Raw genomic sequence first — 22,808 nt, forward strand, 5'->3', positions numbered from 1 at the left:
GCGGTGATCTCCAGCGATGAGGAGGAGGCGGAGTGCCCACCAGCGCCGAAGGAGGCTCGAGTCCAGTCGCCCGAAGAGGAGTGGCAGGAGAGGCTGCGACGAGCCGAGGTGGAGGAGGAAGAGCTCTGGCAACCACCCCCTAAACACGTCGAGTCCGAGGAGGAGCCGCGGCCGCAGACCGCAGACCGCAGAAGAGCTGTTCCAGCGTCGGACGCCGGCTGACAACGCGCACGGCCAAGATCAACAGCAGCAGCAGCATCAGCAGCGGCAGTAGCAGCAGCAGCAGAAGCAGCATCAGCATCAGCCGCCATCGGGCCGTTCGTCTCACATGAGGTGCGCTCCGCGGTACGAGACGGCATGATGTGGCACGTGCAAACGCTGCACATATCGTGGGCCTCTGGGCCAGCGCCCCAGCAGCCCGAGCAAGAGGCGAAGGAGGCTCGACTGTGGGAGCGACGAGCGGGATCCGAGGCGGCGGGCACGGCCACAGGAGTCAACAGGCCCAGCGGTGGCACCCACAGCCGAAGAGGTGCCCGAGGGGACGGCAGAGGGCGAGACGGAGGGAACGACGAACACGCCGACATCACTGGCGGCGGAGGGCCCAGCGGCGGCACCCAAAGTCGAGGTGATGACCGACGGCGAAGCGGATGACGGCGCGAAAGCAACGGCGGAAGCGAAGAAGGACGCGGCCGCGGAACAACACTCACCTGAGCCATGGGAGAGAGGTCCTTGGCGATGGCCGGAACCCGGCCAGAGCGAGCGTCCGAAGCTGGGCCGACAGGCGTCGTGCCCAGGGGAGCGGGCGGAGGCGCTCCGGCCCGATCTCCAGCGCCAGGCATCGTGGCCCCAGACGAGGAGTGGCCGGCCGTCGTCACGAGCTCTCTCGCGCGGATAAAGCCAACCCCAAGGAGGGTGAAGCGTCTGGTCAACGACGGTGGCGTCCGGTACCGGCTATCGGTGTCCACCGATCGGCAGGAGGAATTCCGGGCTAGGTATTGAGGAGAAAAGAAGAGTAGAGAAGAAGAATGAAAAAAAGTAACTGAAAACAAGAGCAAATAAAAAACGAGGGGGAACGTTGTGAGTTGCTGCGGACACCGCAACTCTACAGTTATACCCGATACTAAGTCAGTATGGCTCTCCTCCGGCAGACGCCGCTAATATTAAACGACACCACAAAGAGTGCGTGCGAGAGAGACAGAAAATTAGTCTGAGCGTGACGTCGGGCGCTGCGTAGCCACTGCAAATTGATTTCTTGCTTTTGGTTACAAAAATGATCCGAAATTTTGAAACAAACTCGTCTCGGTCCGATATATTAGGAGTCTGGATACCAAATTTGGTTGCTCTAGCTTTTACAGTCTCTGAGATCTAGGCGCTAATGTTTTACTCTAAGCAAAGCCGCCTATGCTACGTGTGTGTTAGAGAGAGACAGGGCGAGAAAAAATTAAATTGTTTTCTTGATGCTGGCTATAATAATTACACGATCCAATTCAGATTCTGCAGTCTAAAATATATGGTCATTCTCTACGATTCTGCGTTTTTGGTTTAATCGTATCTTTAACGAGGGGGAACGTTGTGAGTTGCTGCGGGCACCGCAACTCTACGGTTATACCCGATACTAAGTCAGTATGGCTCTCCTCCGGCAGACGCCGCTAATATTTAACGACACGACAAAGAGTGCGTGCGAGAGAGACAGAAAATCAGTCTGAGCGTGACGTCGGGCGCTGCGTAGCCACTGCAAATTGATTTGTTCCTTTTGGCTATAAAAATGATCTGATCTGATCCAGATTCAGCAACTGGATAGATATAGTCATTCTCTATGATTCTGCGTTTTTAGTTTTCTCGAATCTGCAATATTGTGGATGCAACAGATTTTCGTCTTTTGTGGGGGCGGATGGGGGTGGGGCGAAATTCTGAGATATACGTTTTATAGTGACATCTTAAAGGAGTGTGTGTACTAAATTTGGTTACTCTAGCCGTAATAGTCTCTGAGATTTGTGGTTGCCTCAGATTTTCGTCCTTTGCGGGGCGGAAGGGGGTGTGGCGAAATTTGGACATGAAACGGTCAAGGTCCGATATCACAGGAGTGTGGATACCAAATTTGGTTGCTCTGGCTTTTATAGGTTCTGAGATCCTTGAACTCATATTTGGCAATTGGCAAAACCGACTATGAAACCTGTGTGTTAGAGTGAGACAGAGCGAGAAAGAGTGAAATTGTTTTCGTGATTCTGGCTGTAATAATTGTACGATCTGGTTCAGATTTTGCACTTTAGAAGATTTAGTCATCTTCTACGATTCTGCGTTTTTAGTTTTCTCGTATCGTCGAAATTGTGGATGCCACAGATTTTCGCCCTTTGTGGGGGCGGAAGTGGGCGGGGCAAAGTTTTGAAATATTTTTGGAGCAGTGACATATCACAGAAGTCTGGAGCCAAAACATCGTTGCTCTAGCTCTTATAGTCTTTGAGCACTAGGCGCTGAAGGGGACGGACAGACGGACGGACGGACAGACGGACAGACGGACGGACGGACAGACAAACATGGCTCAATCGACTCGGCTATTGATGCTGATCAAGAATATATATACTTTATGGGGTCGGAAACGATTCCTTCTGGACGTTACACACATCCACTTTTACCACAAATCTAATATACCCCAATACTCATTTTGAGTATCGGGTATAAAAATCGGAAAAAAGAAAGGAAAACGAGGGGGAACGTTGTGAGTTGCTGCGGACACCGCAACTCTACAGTTATACCCGATACTAAGTCAGTATGGCTCTCTTGAAGCAAACTCGTCTCGGTCCGATATATTAGGAGTCTGGATACTAAATTTGGTTGCTCTAGCTTTTACAGTCTCTGAGATCTAGGCGCTAATGTTTTACTCTAAGCAAAGCCGCCTATGCTACGTGTGTGTTAGAGAGAGACAGCGCGAGAAAAAATTAAATTGTTTTCTTGATGCTGGCTATAATAATTACACGATCCAATTCAGATTCTGCAGTCTAAAATATATGGTCATTCTCTACGATTCTGCGTTTTTGGTTTAATCGTATCTTTAACGAGGGGGAGCGTTGTGAGTTGCTGCGGACACCGCAACTCTACGGTTATACCCGATACTAAGTCAGTATGGCTCTCCTCCGGCAGACGCCGCTAATATTTAACGACACGACAAAGAGTGCGTGCGAGAGAGACAGAAAATCAGTCTGAGCGTGACGTCGGGCGCTGCGTAGCCACTGCAAATTGATTTGTTCCTTTTGGCTATAAAAATGATCTGATCTGATCCAGATTCAGCAATCTAATAGATATGGTCATTATCTATGATTCTGCGTTTTTAGTTTTCTCAAATCTGCAATATTGTGGATGCAACAGATTTTCGTCTTTTGTGGGGGCGGATGGGGGTGGGGCGAAATTCAGAGATATACGTTTTATAGTGACATCTTAAAGGAGTGTGTGCACCAAATTTGGTTACTCTAGCCTTAATAGTCTCTGAGATTTGTGGTTGCCTCAGATTTTCGTCCTTTGCGGGGGCGGAAGGGGGTGTGGCGAAATTTGGACAGGAAACGGTCAAGGTCCGATATCACAGGAGTGTGGATACCAAATTTGGTTGCTCTGGCTTTTATAGGTTCTGAGATCCTTGAACTCATATTTTGCAATTGGCAAAACCGACCATGAAACCTGTGTGTTAGAGTGAGACAGAGCGAGAAAGAGTGAAATTGTTTTCGTGATTCTGGCTGTAATAATTGTACGATCTGGTTCAGATTTTGCACTCTAGAAGATATAGTCATCTTCTACGATTCTGCGTTTTTAGTTTTCTCGTATCGTCGAAATTGTGGATGCCACAGATTTTCGCCCTTTGTGGGGGCGGAAGTGGGCGGGGCAAAGTTTTGAAATATTTTTGGAGCAGTGACATATCACAGAAGTCTGGATCCAAAACATCGTTGCTCTAGCTCTTATAGTCTTTGAGCATTAGGCGCTGAAGGGGACGGACAGACGGACAGACGGACAGACGGACGGACGGACAGACGGACAGACGGACAGACGGACGGACGGACAGACAGACATGGCTCAATCGACTCGGCTATTGATGCTGATCAAGAATATATATACTTTATGGGGTCGGAAACGATTCCTTCTGGACGTTACACACATCCACTTTTACCACAAATCTAATATACCCCAATACTCATTTTGAGTATCGGGTATAAAAATCGGAAAAAAGAAAGGAAAACGAGGGGGAACGTTGTGAGTTGCTGCGGACACCGCAACTCTACGGTTATACCCGATACTAAGTCAGTATGGCTCTCCTCCGGCAGAGGCCGCTAATATTAAACGACACGACAAAGAGTGCGTGCGAGAGAGACAGAAAATCAGTCTGAGCGTGACGTCGGGCGCTGCGTAGCCAATGCAAATTGATTTGTTCCTTTTGGCTACAAAAATTATCTGATCTAATCCAAATTCAGCAACCGGATAGATATAGTCATTCTCTATGATTCTGCGTTTTTAGTTTTCTCGAATCTGCAATATTGTGGATGCAACAGATTTTCGTCTTTTGTGGGGGCGGATGGGGGTGGGGCGAAATTCTGAGATATACGTTTTATAGTGACATCTTAAAGGAGTGTGTGTACTAAATTTGGTTACTCTAGCCGTAATAGTCTCTGAGATTTGTGGTTGCCTCAGATTTTCGTCCTTTGCGGGGCGGAAGGGGGTGTGGCGAAATTTGGACATGAAACGGTCAAGGTCCGATATCACAGGAGTGTGGATACCAAATTTGGTTGCTCTGGCTTTTATAGGTTCTGAGATCCTTGAACTCATATTTTGCAATTGGCAAAACCGACCATGAAACCTGTGTGTTAGAGTGAGACAGAGCGAGAAAGAGTGAAATTGTTTTCGTGATTCTGGCTGTAATAATTGTACGATCTGGTTCAGATTTTGCACTCTAGAAGATATAGTCATCTTCTACGATTCTGCGTTTTTAGTTTTCTCGTATCGTCGAAATTGTGGATGCCACAGATTTTCGCCCTTTGTGGGGGCGGAAGTGGGCGGGGCAAAGTTTTGAAATATTTTTGGAGCAGTGACATATCACAGAAGTCTGGAGCCAAAACATCGTTGCTCTAGCTCTTATAGTCTTTGAGCACTAGGCGCTGAAGGGGACGGACAGACGGACGGACGGACAGACGGACAGACGGACGGACGGACAGACAGACATGGCTCAATCGACTCGGCTATTGATGCTGATCAAGAATATATATACTTTATGGGGTCGGAAACGATTCCTTCTGGACGTTACACACATACACTTTTACCACAAATCTAATATACCCCAATACTCATTTTGAGTATCGGGTATAAAAAAAAGGATGAAAAGGGGGAACCGAAGGAAAGCTAACAAAACCAGGGTGCACCCTAGGGTTAACGCGGCGAGAGGCGCGGATAATTTTCAAAACGGGAGCGAGCGAGAGAGCCAGCTGGAAGGCAAGAGAGAGCCATCCCACGGGCCCATGTAAGGCACCGTTACAGGGAACGGTGAGCACCGGCACGAGCCCTTATAAAGAAGGGAGCAGCGCACGATCAGGTCTTTTCAAAAAAAGTTGACCACGTGCAAAAAAAAGGGTAAGATGCAGCAGCACTTAATGAGATATATAACAGAGCAGCGGAAATGGATTCGCCGCGGGTATCAGGCTATGGGCGATACGCAAAGTCGGCGGCAGGCGTACCAGGTCGAACGTGAGGAGCGAAGGGCGAATAGGTCCCCGGAGCTACAGTTATTGGCCTCACCGCTAGTGTCAACCGCGGGATCCATGGGACCGACGGTGTCCCCGGTGGTATCGCCGGGGTACACTGAGGCGGAAAGTGACCTGGAGTTGGTGAGCTGGGAGCGGGCGCCACGGAGAAAACGCGCACGCGAGGCGAAGCGCGAGGAGCCCCATACCAGCAAGCACGAGGAGCCCCGCGCCAGCAAACATGAGGAGCCCCGGTCCAGCAGACGCGAGGAGCCCCACACCGGCAAGCGCGAGCAGCCCCACGTCAGCAAACGCGAGGAGCGGTCTGAGGGAGGCAGGAAGGGGCGCACGGAGACGCGGAACGAGGAGCCCAGTGAGCGGGCATCGAAGCGGGCGTCCACGCGTTCGACGCGTACGGCCAAGGGAGAGGAGCCGTCGGCACGCACAAGGGGAAGATCGACAGCGTGGCGAGGGGACCAGCGGCCGACAAACCCACAGGTCGAGGAGCCGCAGCCAACGCCGACCGAAAACGCGGTCAAAGAGCCGCAGACAACCGCATGCCAAGAGGCTGAAGGCCACACAGGAGTCTGAAAAGGCGGCGCAAGAAGCGGAAGCGGAGCGCCAGTGTATTAGCCGGATCAACGCAGCGGAGCAAAGGGAGATGGCGCGTCTACGTGCGGAAACGGAGGAGGCAAGGGCGACGCGGACGGAGGGCGCGGCAGACGGGCTGGCGGTGATCTCCAGCGATGAGGAGGAGGCGGAGTGCCCACCAGCGCCGAAGGAGGCTCGAGTCCAGTCGCCCGAAGAGGAGTGGCAGGAGAGGCTGCGACGAGCCGAGGTGGAGGAGGAAGAGCTCTGGCAACCACCCCCTAAACACGTCGAGTCCGAGGAGGAGCCGCGGCCGCAGACCGCAGACCGCAGAAGAGCTGTTCCAGCGTCGGACGCCGGCTGACAACGCGCACGGCCAAGATCAACAGCAGCAGCAGCATCAGCAGCGGCAGTAGCAGCAGCAGCAGAAGCAGCATCAGCATCAGCCGCCATCGGGCCGTTCGTCTCACATGAGGTGCGCTCCGCGGTACGAGACGGCATGATGTGGCACGTGCAAACGCTGCACATATCGTGGGCCTCTGGGCCAGCGCCCCAGCAGCCCGAGCAAGAGGCGAAGGAGGCTCGACTGTGGGAGCGACGAGCGGGATCCGAGGCGGCGGGCACGGCCACAGGAGTCAACAGGCCCAGCGGTGGCACCCACAGCCGAAGAGGTGCCCGAGGGGACGGCAGAGGGCGAGACGGAGGGAACGACGAACACGCCGACATCACTGGCGGCGGAGGGCCCAGCGGCGGCACCCAAAGTCGAGGTGATGACCGACGGCGAAGCGGATGACGGCGCGAAAGCAACGGCGGAAGCGAAGAAGGACGCGGCCGCGGAACAACACTCACCTGAGCCATGGGAGAGAGGTCCTTGGCGATGGCCGGAACCCGGCCAGAGCGAGCGTCCGAAGCTGGGCCGACAGGCGTCGTGCCCAGGGGAGCGGGCGGAGGCGCTCCGGCCCGATCTCCAGCGCCAGGCATCGTGGCCCCAGACGAGGAGTGGCCGGCCGTCGTCACGAGCTCTCTCGCGCGGATAAAGCCAACCCCAAGGAGGGTGAAGCGTCTGGTCAACGACGGTGGCGTCCGGTACCGGCTATCGGTGTCCACCGATCGGCAGGAGGAATTCCGGGCTAGGTATTGAGGAGAAAAGAAGAGTAGAGAAGAAGAATGAAAAAAAGTAACTGAAAACAAGAGCAAATAAAAAACGAGGGGGAACGTTGTGAGTTGCTGCGGACACCGCAACTCTACAGTTATACCCGATACTAAGTCAGTATGGCTCTCCTCCGGCAGACGCCGCTAATATTAAACGACACCACAAAGAGTGCGTGCGAGAGAGACAGAAAATTAGTCTGAGCGTGACGTCGGGCGCTGCGTAGCCACTGCAAATTGATTTCTTGCTTTTGGTTACAAAAATGATCCGAAATTTTGAAACAAACTCGTCTCGGTCCGATATATTAGGAGTCTGGATACCAAATTTGGTTGCTCTAGCTTTTACAGTCTCTGAGATCTAGGCGCTAATGTTTTACTCTAAGCAAAGCCGCCTATGCTACGTGTGTGTTAGAGAGAGACAGGGCGAGAAAAAATTAAATTGTTTTCTTGATGCTGGCTATAATAATTACACGATCCAATTCAGATTCTGCAGTCTAAAATATATGGTCATTCTCTACGATTCTGCGTTTTTGGTTTAATCGTATCTTTAACGAGGGGGAACGTTGTGAGTTGCTGCGGACACCGCAACTCTACGGTTATACCCGATACTAAGTCAGTATGGCTCTCCTCCGGCAGACGCCGCTAATATTTAACGACACGACAAAGAGTGCGTGCGAGAGAGACAGAAAATCAGTCTGAGCGTGACGTCGGGCGCTGCGTAGCCACTGCAAATTGATTTGTTCCTTTTGGCTATAAAAATGATCTGATCTGATCCAGATTCAGCAACTGGATAGATATAGTCATTCTCTATGATTCTGCGTTTTTAGTTTTCTCGAATCTGCAATATTGTGGATGCAACAGATTTTCGTCTTTTGTGGGGGCGGATGGGGGTGGGGCGAAATTCTGAGATATACGTTTTATAGTGACATCTTAAAGGAGTGTGTGTACTAAATTTGGTTACTCTAGCCGTAATAGTCTCTGAGATTTGTGGTTGCCTCAGATTTTCGTCCTTTGCGGGGCGAAAGGGGGTGTGGCGAAATTTGGACATGAAACGGTCAAGGTCCGATATCACAGGAGTGTGGATACCAAATTTGGTTGCTCTGGCTCTTATAGGTTCTGAGATCCTTGAACTCATATTTGGCAATTGGCAAAACCGACTATGAAACCTGTGTGTTAGAGTGAGACAGAGCGAGAAAGAGTGAAATTGTTTTCGTGATTCTGGCTGTAATAATTGTACGATCTGGTTCAGATTTTGCACTTTAGAAGATTTAGTCATCTTCTGAGATTCTGCGTTTTTAGTTTTCTCGTATCGTCGAAATTGTGGATGCCACAGATTTTCGCCCTTTGTGGGGGCGGAAGTGGGCGGGGCAAAGTTTTGAAATATTTTTGGAGCAGTGACATATCACAGAAGTCTGGAGCCAAAACATCGTTGCTCTAGCTCTTATAGTCTTTGAGCACTAGGCGCTGAAGGGGACGGACAGACGGACGGACGGACAGACGGACGGACGGACAGACAGACATGGCTCAATCGACTCGGCTATTGATGCTGATCAATAATATATATACTTTATGGGGTCGGAAACGATTCCTTCTGGACGTTACACACATCCACTTTTACCACAAATCTAATATACCCCAATACTCATTTTGAGTATCGGGTATAAAAATCGGAAAAAAGAAAGGAAAACGAGGGGGAACGTTGTGAGTTGCTGCGGACACCGCAACTCTACAGTTATACCCGATACTAAGTCAGTATGGCTCTCCTCCGGCAGACACCGCTAATATTAAACGACACCACAAAGAGTGCGTGCGAGAGAGACAGAAAATTAGTCTGAGCGTGACGTCGGGCGCTGCGTAGCCACTGCAAATTGATTTCTTGCTTTTGGTTACAAAAATGATCCGAAATTTTGAAGCAAACTCGTCTCGGTCCGATATATTAGGAGTCTGGATACCAAATTTGGTTGCTCTAGCTTTTACAGTCTCTGAGATCTAGGCGCTAATGTTTTACTCTAAGCAAAGCCGCCTATGCTACGTGTGTGTTAGAGAGAGACAGCGCGAGAAAAAATTAAATTGTTTTCTTGATGCTGGCTATAATAATTACACGATCCAATTCAGATTCTGCAGTCTAAAATATATGGTCATTCTCTACGATTCTGCGTTTTTGGTTTAATCGTATCTTTAACGAGGGGGAGCGTTGTGAGTTGCTGCGGACACCGCAACTCTACGGTTATACCCGATACTAAGTCAGTATGGCTCTCCTCCGGCAGACGCCGCTAATATTTAACGACACGACAAAGAGTGCGTGCGAGAGAGACAGAAAATCAGTCTGAGCGTGACGTCGGGCGCTGCGTAGCCACTGCAAATTGATTTGTTCCTTTTGGCTATAAAAATGATCTGATCTGATCCAGATTCAGCAATCTAATAGATATGGTCATTATCTATGATTCTGCGTTTTTAGTTTTCTCAAATCTGCAATATTGTGGATGCAACAGATTTTCGTCCTTTGTGGGGGCGGATGGGGGTGGGGCGAAATTCTGAGATATACGTTTTATAGTGACATCTTAAAGGAGTGTGTGCACCAAATTTGGTTACTCTAGCCTTAATAGTCTCTGAGATTTGTGGTTGCCTCAGATTTTCGTCCTTTGCGGGGGTGGAAGGGGGTGTGGCGAAATTTGGACAGGAAACGGTCAAGGTCCGATATCACAGGAGTGTGGATACCAAATTTGGTTGCTCTGGCTTTTATAGGTTCTGAGATCCTTGAACTCATATTTTGCAATTGGCAAAACCGACCATGAAACCTGTGTGTTAGAGTGAGACAGAGCGAGAAAGAGTGAAATTGTTTTCGTGATTCTGGCTGTAATAATTGTACGATCTGGTTCAGATTTTGCACTTTAGAAGATTTAGTCATCTTCTACGATTCTGCGTTTTTAGTTTTCTCGTATCGTCGAAATTGTGGATGCCACAGATTTTCGCCCTTTGTGGGGGCGGAAGTGGGCGGGGCAAAGTTTTGAAATATTTTTGGAGCAGTGACATATCACAGAAGTCTGGATCCAAAACATCGTTGCTCTAGCTCTTATAGTCTTTGAGCATTAGGCGCTAAAGGGGACGGACAGACGGACGGACGGACAGACGGACAGACAGACAGGGCTCAATCGACTCGGCTATTGATTCTGATCAAGAATATATGTAAGATTAATATTAAAGTATCGTTTATTAATAATGTTTTGATCGAAAAAGAGTACAAAGTTTTTGATTTAAGATGTGCAATTAATGATTCTGTTCTTCCGACGTTTTGTTAAACTTTCTGCTTCTACTTCCAACAACCGACTCCCATATCGATAACCCCTTATCGGCTAGGTCTTTTAAACATCGGTTAAGTCTGGTTATATCGGTTAGGTCTTATCGATGGTATCTTAAGTTCAAATGTTAATTTAGATGGGATAGTGTTAACTGCTTGATACACTGTCCTTTACATTCGGCCCTCCTGCTCATCTTCATCTGTCCCAGATGATAATATATCCTCGTTCTCTGAGAAAAAACGCCATAGCTTCATATTGTCACTGCTCGTTGCGGTGATGTTTGGCCCCTCGACTTGAGCAACCTTTCTGACGTCGTAGCGACCGTTCCGCTTTACCTTGGTGACTTCATATGGGCCTAGATACTCGCTGGCCAACTTGCGTCCTGCGACGAACTGCGTCCTCTTGATCGCGACCATGTCTCCTAGTCTGTAGCCGTGCTCAGGTCGTCGTTTTTTATCATAATTGCGCTTGTACACCTCTTGCGCCTTCTCAATGTTTTGTTTCGCTTGGTCACGCAGTTCTTGGCGCTCGTTGTTAAACTGCGTAACCAACTCCTCGTTGAGAACCTCCAATAGTCGACTTTCAGCTTGTCTGTGCATCTTTGTCCCAAACATGACCTCGAATGGCGACGACTTCAACGTAGAATGCACATGCGAATTAATCGCCATCTGAACCTTTGGCACATGCTTGTACCACTTCGTTGACTCCTGAGCTGAGAGCTTTGCGATGATACCCAAAATTGAACGGTTCACCCGCTCAATCTGACCGTTGCCTCTCGCCACACCTGTCGTTGTACACACATGTTCGACTTTGTTCTCGTTGAGAAACTCGCTGAATGCGTTGGATGTAAACGCTGCTCCTCTGTCGCTGACTATGCGCTTGGGAAAACCAAACACAAATGACCAATCTCTCAGCCTCTTCACAACTTCTTCGTGACCTGTTGACTTAGTTGGGAACAGCCACACAAACTTGGAGAATGCATCTACCACAGCAAAAATGTACTTGTATTGCTTGGCTGTCGCATCCATTGGTCCCAAATGATCAACGTGCAGCGTGTATAGTGGTGTGTCACCCTTGTCAATGCAATGAAGATAGCCTTCTTGTTTGCCCAACTTTTTGCTGAAAATTATACAACTGATACAATTAGTAATCAACTTATTTACTTTCCGTTCAAGGTGCGGAATCCAGTATTGCTGCTGAACTGAGTGCATTGTCTTCGCTGTGGAGAAATGACCAACTTCATGCGATCCTTGAATGATTTCCCTTTCCATCAGCCTTGGAACCACCAATACGTCATTGCCATTTACAGATTTGAAGAGAAGACCTCCTTTTATCTTGTAGTCTTGATATGGGTGCTGCTTCAGGATCTCAACTGTGGCTTTGATGAAATCGTCATCCTGCTGTGCTTTCTTTATCCGAGCTGTTAGCTCCGTCGTCACGAACATGCATGTCTGCGGAAAACGACTGAGACAGTCCACGTGTCTCATTCTGTCCCCTGGGCGGTGTACTACTTTGAATGTAAAGTCCTCCATATACAGAATCCACTGGGAAACTTCTCTGGGTATATCTGCTTTCGTTGTTGTCTGCTTAAACGCCGCACAGTCAGTGGCAAGATCAAATTTGATCCCCAACAGGTAGTGACGAAACTTCTTGAGTGCGAGGTACGCAGCTTTGACCTCCAAATAGTAACTGTGACGTTTGGACTCAGCTTGTGTAGTCTTTTTACTCCAATAGTAAATCGGGTGGAAATTGCCATCAAACTGCTGCAACAAAACTGCTCCGAAACCTTCTTTGGATGCATCCGTGTGGAGTTCCGTTGGCGCTTCTCGTGAGTATAAATCTAATACAGGTGCGATTACAAGCAGATTCTTTAAGGTTTGTAGCGACTGTTGCTCTGCTTCGCCAATGTTGAAAACTGCTTCCTTCCTGAGTAGATTCGTGAGCGGCCGGGCAACTTGTGCATAGCCAGGGATGAACTTTCTGAAAAAGCCTGTGAGTCCCAGAAATGCTTGAACTGCTTTAATGTCTTTGGGCGTAGCAAACCGACTGACAGCTGCTGTCTTCTCTTTGCCGGGCCAGATTCTCCCGTCCTCAATGATATGGCCCAGAAAGCTAATGCGTGGCTGCATGAAGCTACATTTCTTCCACTTGATCTTTAGGCCAAACTTCGCAGCTGTCTCCAGAACCAACTTCGTCTTCCTCATGCACACCTCGGGCGACGCGGCGTAAACAATTATGTCGTCCATATAATTGAAAAATATAGCTTACGAACCGAATGAACACAGCTGGCGAGTTCTTGAATCCGAAAGGCGCTTTATTAAACTCGAATAATCCCTCCTTTGTGACGAAGGCCGTATACGACTTGCTTTGCTCTTCCATAGGCACATGGAAAAATCCGTTTTCAAGGTCCATTATGGTAAACCACTTAGCCGACTGCAGCTTTTCCAAGACTTCCTCCATGATCGGGACTGGGAAGCAGTCCAGCAATACCATGCTGTTTAACTTCCTGTAGTCTACGCAAACTCTAAGTGTACCATCTTTTTTCTTCACGACGACAACTCTGCTCGCTACATTTGAAGACGACTTGCGTACGATTCCTTGCTCGATCCATTCTTCGACTTGCTTCTTTACGGCACTGGCTTCGTCTGTCGATAAACGACTCGGTGAGTGATGAAACGGCTTGATTACTCCGTCGGGAACTATCTTCAGTTGAATTGGAGACTGCTTTGCAACTTCTGTGGGCATTTGGTAACTGTTTCTTATCATCTGTTCAACGTCTTTTCGATATTGCGGTGGAGCTACAAAGGATGAATCTTCAGTTACATTATATATAAGAGCATGCTCATCTGTTGGCACAGGATCTGCGTCATGCTTCAAGAACGTGTATCCTTGCATATCAGCGACGAAACGGAACTTTTTAATGAAATCATGCCCCAAAAGTGCGTCGAAATCAATCTGGCTACTGGGGACTACTAAAAACTTCTGTGTGGTCTGCAAGTTATCCACGGTAAAGTATCCAACAGGCTTTGTTGATATCTGACCCAGACCGCGCAACATAGTTGTGCACTTCAAAAGTTTAACGTTTTTCATGGTCTTCAACATACTCTCTTTGATTATGGTTACATCTGACCCTGTATCCACAAGACAGTCAACTACAATGCCGTTTATTTGAATTTCTTTCATGCGACTGCGATCCAAAATGACGCGAACTTTATCAACTTTATCAGCTTCATAAGGACAGTTACGCGAAATGTGACCATTCTGATTGCAGTTAAAACACTTCGTTTCGGCTTTGCAGTCTTTGCGTTTGTGTTCTCCTGATCCACAGTTATAGCAATATTCTTTTTTACCGCTTTGCCCACTTTGCTGCTTGAAACTCGTCTTATGCTGTTCGTTATTGCCCTTCTTCTCCAATATGTTCAAACGATCATAGATATCGAACTCTTCTTTCAAGGCCCTGAAGGTCTTACAGCGATACATGGCATACTTATACTCTTTTCTTATGTCCAGACCGTTCACAATATGGCTTATAACAGCAGCGTCTTCAACATGTCCGACTGCTGCTATTTTTCTCATCTGCAGCAAGTACTCGTGCATCGACTCACGACTCTTCCTCTTTCTTTCTTGCAGCAGCTTATGAATGTCTGCACTGTTATAGCTACATGTGAATTCATCCAATAATACGTTCTTGAGTTCCTCATAGGTGCACACGCATTCTGCTTCAAGGAAAAGCTTAGCTGCACCGGTCATTTTTCCTCTGGCCTGCACATACTTTTGCTTTTCAGTAAGCTCATATGCGTCGGCATTTTTTTCGAAAATCTCAAACCATTTTTCTATGGGAACCGATTTTCCATCACAATCGCTCACAACTTTTGTAAAATTATCTGGAGCGATCTTCATTTCTCGTTGCTCATCGCAAAGCACTTTCAAACTTAGCAACTTTATCATTTGATCAATCTTGTCCTCAGTATTCTTTTCCGCATTTTCTAAATCTTCCCTCTCGTTTGCAATCGGGCGCGACGTTCCTGGTACAGCTTCTTCCTTCTCTCTCTCTTTCCAGTGCAACGGCGGCGGTGTTTGCATCATTTTGCGGCTCTTTTCGACTTGTGTCTGTGTACCCGACGAGTGCTTGTCTTTTCTGTTTATAAGTGTGTATCACACACAACGTGTCTGTGCGTGTTTTTTCTGCTTATGTATGTACTGCGCACGGACAAGGCGACGCTGCGACGCGACAATGAATTTCACAATTTTTCAACCGAATTAAACGACTGATCTTTTATTAAAATCCGTGTCTACTGTTATGCTCACAGAATTTTGATTGTTCAACTTAATGTTTATAGCCACCAACAACAACTTTACAACTTCATGTAGCTACAAACAACAACTTTTCAACAATCCTCTTCTTGCATCAGCTTCTGCTTTCTTCTGTTTTTCTTTTTCACACACTCTGAGCTCTTTATTCGACGCGGACGAGCCCCCAAATGTAAGATTAATATTAAAGTATCGTTTATTAATAATGTTTTGATCGAAAAAGAGTACAAAGTGTTTGATTTAAGATGTGCAATTAATGATTCTGTTCTTCCGACGTTTTGTTAAACTTTCTGCTTCTACTTCCAACAACCGACTCCCATATCGATAACCCCTTATCGGCTAGGTCTTTTAAACATCGGTTAAGTCTGGTTATATCGGTTAGGTCTTATCGATGGTATCTTAAGTTCAAATGTTAATTTAGATGGGATAGTGTTAACTGCTTGATACACTGTCCTTTACATATATATACTTTATAGGGTCGGAAACGATTCCTTCTGGACGTTACACACATCCACTTTTACCACAAATCTAATATACCCCAATACTCATTTTGAGTATCGGGTATAAAAATGTGGATGCCACAGATTTTCGTCCTTTGTGGGGGCGAAAGTGGGCGGGGCGAAGTTTTGAAATATTTTTGTAGCAGTGACATATCACAGAAGTCTGGATCCAAAACATCGTTGCTCTAGCTCTTATAGTCTTTGAGCACTAGGCGCTGAAGGGGACGGACAGACGGACGGACGGACAGACGGACGGACGGACGGACGGACGGACAGACAGACATGGCTCAATCGACTCGGCTATTGATTCTGATCAAGAATATATATACTTTATGGGGTCGGAAACGATTCCTTCTGGACGTTACACACATCCACTTTTACCACAAATATAATATACCCCAATACTCATTTTGATTATCGGGTATAAAAAAAAAAAACCAAAAAAAAGGGTGTTTAAAAAAGAACATGGTATTACCTTGCAACAGAAGAACAGCGGGGCATCGCTAGAAATGATCGGAAAAGCTTGAATGAAGGCGGCGGAAGGGCTGCGCGCCAGCGAAGGGCAGAAAACCGGACGCGCACAAGAAAAACAAAGAAAACACCCTGAACCGCGAGAAAATAGTCCGTATTCCAGTCCATTGAGGAATTCGCGATCCGGAAGTAGAATACGCACGCTGCGACATATCGAGTAGATCACAAAAACGACCCTACGCTTTATCGAGTGGATCGTAAGGGCAACGCTGCGCCATATCGAGTAGGTCAGAATAGCGACCATACACAAAAGCTCCTATGCGAACTATCGATAAGGGGGAATCGAATCGATCGCGCTCATCGGAGAGATACGGCAACACCGCACGGCGCGTGGCCGAAAGAGGGGTCCAGGGTGCGACACGCTCTTCAAAACACAGAGGAGAACCAAGAGGAGAACCAGCACCGGAGTCGGAATAGCGTAAGATAGATTTAAGATACCAATAAAGCATATTGTCATACCAGTACAAAACCCAACCCGTGCCTTCTTACTTGTCGTCGGGGCAACATACAAATATTGTTGCAGCGAGCCCACCGACCGCTGAGCCGCCCAGCTGCATCAGACGGAAAAGAACGGTTCGTTACAATCGATATGTCGAATCAGTCTTTCTGCCTCGCCGGTAACGGTGGTTTTAAGATACCACATCCTTTTCACCGTAGGCATGTTGGTCTCATGCACCATGCATGAGAACAGATCGAAGAACTGGGTCCATTTTAATAGATCCCCATCAAACTGTGGGATGCTGATGCGTGAAAGCTGCACGTTATCCGTGTTTGGTGTGGATAATTTTGCCAATGCTCTTTAGACCTTACTTTCCAGTGTTAGGTAGGATTCCATGTCATATCCTCCTTCCACTGGGTCCTCGTATTCCTCATGAATTGTGAAGTGGACTTCCTGCGCTTGAGTCCATAGGGATTTTATCAAATCACTTGATGTGCGTCCTTCCGCCTCTGAAAGTTGTTTCAGATTGCGTTTAACGGACTCTACTATGGCCTTTTGTCGGCGACATAGCGAAAGAAGTTTGCTGTAATCCTTCGAGGACTGCTGGATCAGACTGCTTTCTTTGGGAGCTACCGGAGGATTCTCATGCCTTTCTTTAAAGACGATTTGACGTTCACCACGAGCACTAGACGTCTGTGATAGCTTATCCATGCATTCGGTAAACATCGTAATGTATTGCTTACATGTTGTACGTAAGTCTTCACGGAATTTAGGTATTCATCCGTTTTGTCTGTATCGCGAAGTTTGGAGTCGTTTTTGTATGTTTTGTTTTTGCATTTTCGAGTGCTGGTATTTTGGCTTGAAAATAAGAGGCCGTTTGCTTTCGTTCTTGGGAATCTTTTTTAAAGTTCCGAATGCACCTCGATATGTCCTCACCAATCTCTTGCTGCACATCCATTGCCATTGTAGCGGCAGCTTCTGCCTCCATATGTGTATCCATTCTATCTGTTTGTACTTATTACTTTTGACTCGTTGGGAGTGTTTTATTTGCTTTGCAGCTGGATACGCTCCGAATCGCAACCGTTGTCGGTCAGAAAGGTAATAGTACAGGTGATGTGTTGGATGGAGGGATTTGTGCTGTTTCCAATCTATGGAACGCACGGAACAACAAAAATTGATTACCTTGGTGGTAACCGAATTCTATAGCCTTTTTTTCTGTTGGCTGATAACCTGAATATGTCAGATTTGCTACCGTAAGTGTAGGCCTGGTGCCAAATTTTTATTGAAGATGTCCTGTTGACTGCTTCAATCTGATGTCCAGATCGAATCCTTTCACTGTAGCTTGTCTGACAGTTTGAAAGGATGACCAAGGTCGGGGTCACCAAATGTTAATGTGTGTGTGTGTAGGAAGCTGGGTTGCATACGGTACATAAACCGTCTACAGTTTGGTCGTCGTAACTAGAACTTCAACCAGTTGGACTGCGGAGTGGGTATCCTACGGTGCACAAGGGAGGGTCTGAAGACACGGCGACAGCCTCTGATGATTGCGATGGAAGATGAGTGGCAGGCAGTTATGGTACTGTTTCTGAAACTGACTTTATTAATAAAAATGATTCTTATTTATAGGTAATCAAAAGGTACAAAAGTGCTGAGTCTGTAAAATGTATGTTTTGTGTATTATGGATAATTTTAGTGTCTGGTGGGCAATTGCGACATTTTGATGGTAAGCAACTGCCCCGCTGTCTTCGCACTCTGCGGAGAGAGTGCATTGTCAGCAGAACTCACTGCAGTGGCTGTGTCACGGTGCCACTGTGTTATGCCGACGGGTATTATACACTATTACTTAATCATATTTCTGCAACTGAACAACAGGTTTATACTGAGTAATCAAATCCTTCACTACCCCCTTCGCCATAACACTCAAATACGAAAGGTCGACTTCTGACGAAAAATCTTCTATCTCTTTTATCGTCATTATCTGCTCGAATGCTGCTTTTAACTCTGCTACGCGATTCGCCGGTCAAACATTGATAGAGCTCTTAATATCACTATAATGAGCAATACTGGTTTGAACGCTATCCTCTATCTCGGATCTCTTTTTGTTTTCCCTCACCTCTTCTACCTTATGAAAAACTACTCCATTTTTCCCAAGTGTAACGCTCACTCCCTCTAATACGTGACTACCGATTACCGCGCTATACAAGGTGTCTCTATCTTTGACCACATGAAAACACATCTCAATCGGAATGCCATCTAGCTCAGTATCAACAAAGAAAAATCCGAGGGTACTAATTCTTTTCCCTCCGATTCCAACTAATTCTTTCACTTGCGCCCTTAACGGAACCGGGTACGCTCGCTTATATGCGCTCTCACTCATAGTGCAAATGTCACTACCGGAATCAAAAAGCGATGATATCACTTCATTACCGAACCGAATATCCTTAAAACCCCGATTATACATTCTCTGGACTAGCTGTTGTGGATTTGATGCCTCCTTTATATCTTTCTTTTGGACTTTACTTCTCCACACAATCTTTAGCCAGATGATTTTTTCCTCCACACTTGAAACATCTAGGTTCAACAGCCCTGATATTCTGTTCCTTCTTCTCGAACTTCGTCTTTGATCTTGTCTCCAGATTCGACGATGTTTCTCGTATATTTTCATTTTGTCTCTTAACTCTTTAAAATCCTTGGCCTGATATAACACGCTCTTGTTCTGATTTGTATCAGGTATACCTTCTATTATGTATTCTATGACGCTATCTTCATCTAAATTACTCTTTTTGGCTAGACTCTTCATTTGATAAAAATAGTCTACCAAACTTTCATTCGGCTTCTTCTTCCTATTCTAGAGTTGCTTGTGTACTTGCTTAGCCGACAATTTCTCTGTAAACTCCTCCTCTAAAGCTTCTTTAAGTGTATCCCAATTAGTAAGACCATCTTGACTGTTTACAACAAACGCAGCACCTTTTAGCAATTGCCTACCATATACGAACTGTTGCAGCGCGTTCCACTGTACTGTCTCTGCTGTGCTCTTAAAATCTGTAAGCCAATCGTTAATAGCTTTATGGTAGCTGCCATCAAACTCAACTAAAGAATCACGAATATCTTTGAGTGTAAACGCCATTGTACTTGGAGCTTCTAACTGTCCACTCTGGGTATTCAAACTAAAATCTGTTGTATCCTCATACATTGACTCTTCATTAACCTCCGACTCAAAATATGATATTAGTCTCTTTTGTAACTCTGCTTTGTTCCCGTTAGTTTTCAATTCTTTTAACCTTTCTTTTAGCTCGAATACGGTGAGTTGTGTGATCTCGTTGTGCAACATTAGTATTGTTGTTAAGACCTTAAAAGAAAAGTCTAGGCATTTGCGAGTTGAGTTGTAAATTCAAACTAAATTTTATTCTTAAAATCAGAGCCTTATATGTTATTTGACAATGAGGTAGGAGGTACAATTAGGTAGTCTATAATTATCGTTAGACCTACGCAGAGGATACACTTTACTGAGGGTGTCTATTTGAGTACATGCTTACATTAGTTTTATTTTAGGACGCATTTGTTAAGTGTTTTCTCCACTTGTGTTTTGTTGTCGTATTAATGGGTTACAGATCTCTGTTTACACCCGTGCAGTCATAACTTTATGTGATTTCTGTAGAGATCGGTGTTGTTACATGAGTGAATGTGTACAATAATCTATTTATGTTTAAACATTCTGCAAGGGGCCGAAAGTGGCATTGTATTGATGATAATATGTTCATGTTTGAACATTCTGCAAAGGGCCGAAAGTGGCATTGTTTTGTATTTTGATTCTTGTGAACCTTTTTGTGTACATTTTCTTTATAGCTATAATTACAAGTACAGATAATCATTTACAGTCAATTACAGTGGGTAGGGAAGTGCTATCGTTTGCAGTCTTCGTGCTACTTTAATTCTTCTTATGGCATAGATTATTAATATTATCATTATTATGATTCCGATAATCAAGGCCGCATGTCCAGATACATGATGGAACTTAAGTCCTTTTAAGTCATGATGACCTTCTTTTAACAATTTTATTTCGTTTCTTAACTTATCCATTTCTTCTGTATGGTTAATTAATGGTACTGTTAATGGATTCCAAACAATTTTTGGTATTTTACTTATATTACTTATATAAAAGGATGAAATTGGCTCGTAGCTTTCTGTTTGAATACTGTGATGAGGTACTAGTATTTTATCATCGGTTCGTACAGTACAACCATGTATTATTGTTAAAATTCCTTGTTGCGGAAGATCAATTAGTTCTTTATTTGAGTTACTACATTGAATTCTAGCATTAGTGTTTACTGGAACTTTGAAGACCCAACTACCCTGTCTTTCTAATTCGAGCCAAAATGACCTTGTCTCTGCTATCTTCCTATAAAATCAATTTGAATTACCCTTTGGTTTGAAAGGAGCTATCTCACAAGCATTATCATTGGCATTGCTTCAAGGCCAATTACCTTCGCATACTCTTCTATTCGTTTGCCATTTTTGGCATTTGTTCAAGGTAGCTTCAGTCATCGAATGATAGGAATCAATTTCGAAATTATATACTAAATACCTGCAGCTCAAATCTACCTTGACTAATTCTTGTTCAGGCTCAACCGGCATTGGAATTATCCTAAACAAATGGGATGCGTGTCTACCAAACAGGGGAATCTTCACGTTCAGAATTAATTTGTTATCAACAAAAATTCCTTTCGCTGTTAATAGGCTGTAAATTTCCTTCAATTCTGTTCCTGTTTTTTTTCCTGGAAGCACTAATGTTTCTAATAAGTTATCTTTTATTTTTTCTATTTCTCCCTTTTATTTCTTTGTTGCAGTGTGTGCAAATAATCTTCTTTCCATTTAATCAAAAATTCTCTTTTCTGAATTAATCTCCATCTATCCAGATTCCCGATTTTTTCCTCTGAAATTTAATTTAATTTTTAATTTTTTTCCTCAATCGGGCCAAATATTGGCCTTCCAATTATAAAATGACCTGGTGTTAATACATCCAGATCGTCAATATCGATTGTAGCTGTATACAAAGGGCGTGAATTTAGTACCGCTTCAATTCGACATATTAGAGTTGCCATTTCCTCATAGGTTAAATTATTGTCCCCAATTACCCTTTTTAAGTGATATTTCACTGATTTTACCCCAGCTTCCCAAATACCTCCGAAGTGAGGTTCTGCCGTAGGAATACAATGCCACTCGATCTGTTCTCTTTCTAATATTGGAACCACTTTTATGTTGTCTTTGAGGGCTTTTTGGTATTCCTCGTCTAATTTGCGCGAAGCTCCCACAAAGTTGGTTCCATTATCGGAAAAAATTGTTGCACATTTTCCTCTTCTTGAAAAAAATCTTCTAAGTGCAGCTAGAAAAGCATCTGAAGTAAGATCGCTGACTACTTCCAAATGAATAGCGTTTGTCGCCATGCATACGAATACGGCAATATATCCCTTATAGGATTTCTGCCCCCGGTTTTTAGAGCATCGGATATGGTAAGGCCCGGCGAAGTCTACACCTGTATTTGTAAACGGGTGCGACATTGTAGCTCTGTGTTTCGGCAGATTTCCCATAATTTGTTCTGCAGTATTCTGTCGATACCTAGCACGGGCGACACACTCTTTAGGGTTTTTCTTTACGCAATTTCTTAGCCCAAATATCCAAAACTTTCGCTGGATATAGTTTCGCATCAGATTAATTCCACCGTGCAATGTTTCTTTATGTGCATTCTTGATAATTAAAGACGTCAAGTGATACTTATCTAAAATCAAGGGATGTTTAACCTCAAATTCCGAGTTGGAGATTTGCAATCTACCTCCAACTCGTAACAATCCGTCTTTATCCAAGAACGGATTTAAGCTTAATAGTTTATTTTTTGTTTCTATTTCCCTTTTATTAATTAGGCTAGCTATTTCAGAACCGAATTGGTTAGCTTGTTGTTGTTTTACTATTAATACTTTGGCGCTCTTAATCTCCTTCACTGTCAAAAATGAAGGAAATTCTTTCCTTTTGGTTTTGATTTGAATAAACCTCAATACATATGCAATGACGCCGAATAAATAATTTAAATTACAGCCACCCAAAGTTTTCGGTTAATTCATTAGAAAAACTCTTCTAATTTTTCACCATTGTTGTGCCAACAACTAATTTTTCTTCAATTTACTGTTTTGGCCAATGTTCCTTAGATTTCGCCAACCATTGAGGCCCTTTCCACCAACTCTTAAAATCTTTTAGCTTATCTGCACTAATGCCCCTTGATGCT

At 45.4% G+C, this 22,808-nt stretch overlaps 1 protein-coding gene across 1 annotated transcript; it reads left to right on the forward strand.

Moving 5' to 3' along the window:
- Positions 1-5,675: 5,675 nt before the first annotated feature.
- On the forward strand, positions 5,676-6,305 carry LOC113567098. Its single transcript, XM_026994272.1, has one exon. It carries the CDS (start codon positions 5,676-5,678, stop codon positions 6,303-6,305), a length of 630 nt encoding a protein of 209 aa, XP_026850073.1.
- The last annotated feature ends 16,503 nt before the right edge of the window (positions 6,306-22,808 follow it).

This window comes from Drosophila persimilis, unplaced genomic scaffold (genome assembly GCF_003286085.1).
Source record: "Drosophila persimilis strain 14011-0111.01,24,50 unplaced genomic scaffold, DperRS2 tig00001709-arrow-arrow-pilon, whole genome shotgun sequence".
NCBI lineage: Eukaryota > Metazoa > Arthropoda > Insecta > Diptera > Drosophilidae > Drosophila > Drosophila persimilis.